Raw genomic sequence first — 6,503 nt, 5'->3', positions numbered from 1 at the left:
ATGGCCTCCTCGCTCGACCACTGGCGGGGTTTCTTCCGGGTAGCCGGCGACTCGGACATCTTCGACGTCATCCGACAAGCCATACGCGTCGCTGCCTCCGATCACCCGGACGAGTTCAAGAGCCGGCGGGATGAGATTGCACAGATGCTATTCGCCGCGCCTCACCGCGTCGAGAAGGCCGACGAGGGCCGCGGAAATTCGATCAAACCGATAGATGTCAAAGCGATCGAGGAGGATGACGGCCGTGGCAACGCCGTCAAAGCGATCGAGGATAAGAAGGATGACGGCCGTGGCAACGCCATCAAAGCGATCGAGGATAAGAAGGATGACGGCCGTGGCAACGCCGTCAAAGTGATCGAGGAGAGGCAGGACTATGACCGTGGCAACGCCGTCAAAACCGTTGGAACTTTATTACCCTCGTTGCCTCCGTCTCCGTCCGAAGAACAGAAACCTGCAGATGTCGGTGTCGATCAAGAAAAAGCAGATACGATGAGCCGAGAAACCTGGAAGGTGTCCGTTTCAGAAAATGGCAAGATTCTTCTTAGAAGACGACTCTGTGATCCAACGAATCCATCGGAGCCACGGAGAACATCGAATCCTCTTGTACCTAGCAATCAGGAGTTCCTTCCGGCATTCACAGAGCCTCCTCTGATTGCTCCATCCACAGGACATCCACAAGGCAGATTACAGAGAACATCCAGTACAGAGCATAGACCTGAGATTGCTGTTGCTCAACCTGAGCCTCCCAGATTACTGCCAAACATGCCTCCAGATGTAAGTTCATCAGCTGTTATAAGTTGTTTCTAGCTTAATTTTTATATAATTATATTTGTTATAACAATTCGATCAAATGTCTTGATCAGGATGCATTGCTTCGATCTAAGCTGGAAATGTCAAAGCGCAAGCTTCGCGAAGGCTACCAACAAACTGAAAACGGTATGCTGGATATTCAACTAATTATTTATTTAATTTCTGTGCGAATTGAGTGTTTGATAATGTCTTGATCCTGAAGGAAGATTAGTGACCTATATATTTACTTGATATATGCAGCAAAAAGGCAGCGAAGGATACAAGTAATTCAACCTCGAGCAGCAATACCCAAGGACTGCAATAAAAAGCCTTGCCAGTTTAAGACCTTGGGAACTTGGCTGCGATAAATTCTATCGATCTTTCAAGCTGCATGCCACAACAACTCCAGAAATAGGCTACACTGATTTTCGCAAAGCTGCTTCGGGAGCAAGCTCCAGTTGCTTGCCAGCTTCAGCACGTGAAGTCTTAATGTGTACAGGAACCACATCCACACCACTTACAGCAAACTAATTAACTAGCTATTTGGTTGTTTCTTTTCGAACATGTATTGTAAACTTCGACACCCCATCATCAATATTGAACGATGTTTTTTCAATATCAGCAAGGTGAATCCAAGGGACGTTTACAGTAACAAACTAACTAATATAACCAAACTAGTACAAACATGGTATGAAAGTTTATTTTGCACATCTAATAAATCAACAAGGCATAATAAGCACGAGAAGCAAAGAACAATTACAACCAAATTGTTAGACAAAGACAATGAGAAGAGAACAAGTGTGGCAACGAGGCATACCAAATAGTACTGAATCGCTAGCAGTTTGTGGCACAACGTCATAAACAATCCCAAGTAGCCAACACAAACCCACATGATGGAAGAGAACGTAATACACAAACAAAAAAAAAAAAATATAGAAACGCAATCCTCGTACAACGAACATGACCATTTAGTAATCTTCTGGTTCTTCATCATCGTCAGCACCTTCTGCCCCAACCTCCTCATAGTCCTTTTCAAGGGCAGCCAAGTCCTCTCGTGCTTCTGAGAACTCACCTTCTTCCATTCCTTCACCGACGTACCAGTGAACAAAGGCTCGCTTAGCATACATGAGGTCAAATTTGTGATCGATCCTTGAAAACACCTCAGCAACAGCAGTGTTGTTGCTGATCATGCACACAGCTCGCTGGACCTTGGCTAGATCGCCTCCAGGCACCACAGTGGGCGGCTGGTAGTTGATGCCACACTTAAACCCAGTAGGGCACCTACAAAACATAACAAGCAATAGTCAATTGTAAAGTACAACATCAAAATTTGATCTAAGAGAGTATTGGAAAATTCTCAAAAACACCACCATGTAACATAAAACTCACCAATCAACAAACTGCACTGTTCTCTTGGTCTTAATGGTTGCAACAGCGGCATTGACATCTTTGGGCACAACATCTCCTCGGTACATCAAACAACAAGCCATGTATTTTCCATGCCTTGGGTCGCATTTTGCCATCATGCTGGATGGCTCAAAAACAGCATTTGTGATTTCAGGGACTGAAAGTTGCTCATGGTATGCTTTCTCAGCAGAAATGACAGGGGCATATGAGGAGAGCATGAAATGGATTCTAGGGTACGGGACAAGATTGGTCTGGAACTCAGTAATATCCACATTAATGGCTCCGTCAAACCTCAGAGATGTGGTCAAGGAAGATATGACCTGAGAAATCAGCCTGTTCAAGTTGGTATAAGTTGGTCGCTCAATATCCAGAGACCTTCTGCAGATATCATAGATGGCCTCATTGTCCAATAGAACTGCAACATCAGTGTGCTCAAGCAAAGAGTGAGTGGAAAGGACACTGTTGTAAGGTTCCACAACTGCTGTAGACACCTGCCAATAAACACGAAAGGATAAGTTCAGATTGCAGAATAAATACATGTAAACCAAGCCAATAATCACAGGCAAACACAATGCAAGCTATGCAGCTACTGAAATAAAAAAACAAAAGCACAAATGTGCCCTTCACTTGGATGCCAATCATACAACCTCAAGGTTTTTATGCAATCCTCGTTAGGTGGGAGCTAATGAGGTAGAAGTTGAATGATTTTAATTTTCCACATGCAGTTCACCGTTTGGTGTGGCAAAGCACATAAACATGGCATCCCTTTAACCAGATCACAACTACTTGAAACCATTCTAAAGATATCAGAAGGTGCTATATCTTTAGCATCCCAAGCTCTGTACTAAACTTTGTCAGCTTATAGATGATATAATGCAAAATGCAAGGCCATATGAAATTAAAATATAGACAGCAATTTGAAAGATGAAAATATTTGTAGGCACTAACAATATCTTAAGGCTACATAACATGCATTGGAAAATAACAAGGGCAAACCTGCTAGATAGTAACCATCAAGATAGATATTTGACCTTAAGCTAAGTAAGCTTGCACAACTACTTCTTTACTACCTGAGGAGAAGGGTAGATAGTGAAACCAAGCTTTGATTTTTTGCCATAATCCACAGAAAGTCGTTCCAAAAGTAGGGATCCCAAACCAGATCCAGTACCACCTCCAACAGCATTAAAGACTAAAAATCCTTGCAAGCCAGTGCAGTTGTCAGCTAGTTTTCGGACACGATCAAGGCACAGATCAACAATTTCCTTTCCAACTGCATGCCATAAGAACAATCATAAAGTTACAAGAGGTTCTAATGGCACAAAGGAGGCTCCAAGAACAATAGCTACCTGTGTAATGACCCCTGGCAAAGTTATTTGCGGCATCCTCCTTCCCAGATATGAGTTGCTCCGGATGGAAGAGTTGGCGATAAGATCCAGTTCTAACTTCATCGATGACAGTCGGCTCCAGATCCACGAAGATGGCCCTTGGCACATGTTTCCCAGCACCAGTTTCACTGAAGAATGTATTGAAGGCGTCGCACGCCACTCCTACACTAGAATCACTGAAGAAGACAACCAACACGTTAGACAAAGAAGACAAAATATCTTCCCAACTAAAACTATCGCAGAAAATCGTGCTTCCGATGTTAACAGAATACTACACGGACGAAATCCAAAACAGATTTCGGACTAATGATCACTAATTACACGTCTTTTCCTAAAACGACTTCCAAAATCAAACCAAATCTAACAGAACGCCATAGATCTCGTTGTCCCAGAGACCGAAGAGCATATAACGCTTTTCCCACATAAAAAGGCCAACCCAAATTTGAAAGAAAAACCCTAGATCTGGTTGCGCAAGAGACAAAAACACATCCAAATCTTTTCCACTCACACTCAAAGAGAGACTGAGCAGAAACGCAAGATCTAACAACAAAATGCATGCAGTCACAGAGATCACCTGGGCATGATGCCATCCGGCTGGATGCCATGCTCGAGGCAGTAGAGTTCCCAGCAAGCATTCCCGACCTGGATTCCGGCCTGGCCAATGTGGATGCTTATGATCTCCCTCATCGTTTCTCTTCGCCTCACGCCGGCGACGAAACCCTAAAGATCCGGACTGGAGCAGCGAAAGGAAGCAGAAGAGGAAGGGGCTTCGTGTTCTAGGGCGCTGCAGCGAGGAAGCGGGTATTTAATTGGCTGGTTCAAATCCGATCTAACAATTGCTCTCAAGTCCGATAACCGTTGGGCCCCGCATTTTGAGGACGACTGATATAATGATCCTATACGTTTAATAAATTAAAAGGACACCCTATTATTTGAAATGAGAAGTTTTGTCTAAATAATTTTATCTTTAACTCAAATATGTAAAATCATTTATTCAGTAAAAAATTATTTTAAAGTTATTTTCAACTGCTTTTTATATATTTGAATTGGAGTATTTCGAAAGGAGGATCGAAGTTTGAAGAGGGGGAGGGGGCAAATAAAAAAAAGCCATCAAAGTTTGACGTCACGTGAAGCCTCCCAGTGGTACCACGTGAAAGCTGAGCTGTTCCTAACAATTTCATTGTCAGGATGGCGTGGGGCCCACTCCAGCTATGTTTCGATTCGAACTCCTAACCCATTTTTTGCTTTTCTAAAATTTATGACAATCAGCGTTTTTGAAATTGCCATTTATTTGTTAACAGTTTGAACCACTTAGCCGTTGCATTATTATCCGGGCCACAATATTACATATTATGGGTGGCAAAGGTGATTCATTTAGGGTAGATGATCCAGATATGGAACAAAGTACATTCAGATACCTAGAGTTTGGAGCTAAGATTTTATATGATAATATCTTATGTTTTAATTATGCCACTGTACCAAAAAAAACATAATATTGCATATTATAAAATCATGTTACATTAAGAAAAGAAAATTATATTTTCAGTATTGTAACTTATATCTTTTTTAATTTTAATCCTGTTATGAGTTAATTTACGTTCTTAGTCCTGTAACTTATAATATTTTTCAATTTCAATCTTTTTTTCTCCAAAATTAAAATTTTCAACGAAAAATGTTTAGTTTGTGGTTGGAATATAAAAAGCACATGAGTCATAAAAAATCAAAATCTCCAAATTCAATTTACAACTCATCATTTTCTATTGAAAAATTTCAATTTTAGAGGAAAAATGATTGAAATTGAAAAATATTACAAGTTATAGGATTAAAAATATAAATTTACTCATAACATGACTAAAATTAAAAAAAATGTAAATTACAGGACTAAAAATGTAATTTTCTCCATTAAGGACAACAATCTCATGATAAAACACAAAGTAGGAAAAAAATACCTCTGCTAGTATCATGCAGTGGTTAAATTACACATAGCTAAAGAGAATAGTGTCGGTACTTATTAAAATGCTTCCATAATTTATCTTTGTGGTAAAAAGGTGAATACGCTCGCCCTCAGCGTCCCCGTCAACCCGTCTCAAGGCCAACACGGAGGAAGTAAATCACAGACGGCTACTAGCCTTTGGAATAGTGACTAGTACAACATGAAGGTATTTACCTCGATTTTGCCGAGATTCGAACCTCATACCTCATTATGGCAACACCTCATGTGCTAACCACTAGACCCATCCGAGGAGACTTCCATAATTTATCTTATAGACAGATGAAAAACTTTGATAAGCCTTAATCAGTCACCTTCTAACATTAATTGAATCAATGAGACATCCGGATAAAAAAATAAAATGATCTAGTCTTGGAAGAACAATGAGATAAAGAGTCTAAATTTGAACACAAAAAGTGTATTTTAAGAAGCCATGTCATATATATATAAAGTTGTATGTCCAAAAGAATAATACACTATAGTTTGGTAACATGCGATATTGTGTATAGTTTGGTAACATGCGATATTTTAGTGTGAGAAGAATCAAATGCTCTCGGTAAACTAGGGTATTCTAATGCTATAGAGACAATCGACATTGAATTGGTCCCTTAACCATCTGTTTTCTCATCAGAAGAATTATTTTTACATGCATCTTGTATAATATACTTAAATGAGATTTGATATTTTTCATAGGGTGTTTAGTTGGATAGAGGATAATAAATTTATTATAATGAGATATGGATCAATTCACAGTGAATATATGTCCTTCGAGAAAAACTCTTATCATCTTCTATCCACTCGACGGTAGCCTATAAATTCATATAACCCATAATTAATTAATGAGATTTGATAGAAGTCTGATAGAGAGGATGTGTACTTGAATCTATTGGAAAACGGCTAAATCATAATAATTATCAAAATAATAATAATAA

At 39.9% G+C, this 6,503-nt stretch overlaps 2 protein-coding genes across 2 annotated transcripts; one reads left to right on the top strand and one right to left on the bottom strand.

The window, feature by feature from the left end:
• On the top strand, positions 1-1,157 carry LOC121990783 (probable mediator of RNA polymerase II transcription subunit 26c). The gene is made up of 3 exons (XM_042544852.1): positions 1-774; positions 864-936; positions 1,051-1,157. Exons 1-3 carry the CDS (start codon positions 1-3, stop codon positions 1,155-1,157), a joined length of 954 nt encoding a protein of 317 aa, XP_042400786.1.
• Positions 1,158-1,504: 347 nt separating this feature from the next.
• LOC121992055 (tubulin alpha-3 chain-like) lies at positions 1,505-4,376 on the bottom strand. Its single transcript, XM_042546183.1, has 5 exons — positions 4,156-4,376; positions 3,543-3,757; positions 3,267-3,466; positions 2,179-2,687; positions 1,505-2,070 (listed from the first exon to the last, which is right to left on the bottom strand). The coding sequence occupies exons 1-5, from the start codon at positions 4,266-4,268 to the stop codon at positions 1,758-1,760; spliced, it is 1,350 nt and encodes a 449-aa protein (XP_042402117.1). The 5' UTR covers positions 4,269-4,376; the 3' UTR covers positions 1,505-1,757.
• Positions 4,377-6,503: the final 2,127 nt, after the last annotated feature.

This window comes from Zingiber officinale, chromosome 6B, assembly GCF_018446385.1.
Source record: "Zingiber officinale cultivar Zhangliang chromosome 6B, Zo_v1.1, whole genome shotgun sequence".
Lineage (NCBI taxonomy): Eukaryota > Viridiplantae > Streptophyta > Magnoliopsida > Zingiberales > Zingiberaceae > Zingiber > Zingiber officinale.
Note: the sequence above shows the minus strand (reverse complement) of the source record. Positions and strands in the feature narration are given on the sequence as shown.

What these genes read in the sequence shown, in the direction of transcription:
- LOC121990783 (XM_042544852.1), top strand. Translation starts at nt 1, where the DNA reads ATGGCCTCCTCGCTCGACCACTGGCGGGGTTTCTTCCGGGTAGCCGGC. An exon ending in TGCCAAACATGCCTCCAGAT is followed by an intron (nt 775 to 863) that starts GTAAGTTCATCA and finishes TGTCTTGATCAG; the next exon opens with GATGCATTGCTTCGATCTAA. An exon ending in CTACCAACAAACTGAAAACG is followed by an intron (nt 937 to 1,050) that starts GTATGCTGGATA and finishes TGATATATGCAG; the next exon opens with CAAAAAGGCAGCGAAGGATA.
- LOC121992055 (XM_042546183.1), bottom strand. Translation starts at nt 4,268, where the DNA reads ATGAGGGAGATCATAAGCATCCACATTGGCCAGGCCGGAATCCAGGTC. An exon ending in CCGGATGGCATCATGCCCAG is followed by an intron (nt 3,758 to 4,155) that starts GTGATCTCTGTG and finishes TGTCTTCTTCAG; the next exon opens with TGATTCTAGTGTAGGAGTGG. An exon ending in ACAGTGCAGTTTGTTGATTG is followed by an intron (nt 2,071 to 2,178) that starts GTGAGTTTTATG and finishes TATGTTTTGTAG; the next exon opens with GTGCCCTACTGGGTTTAAGT.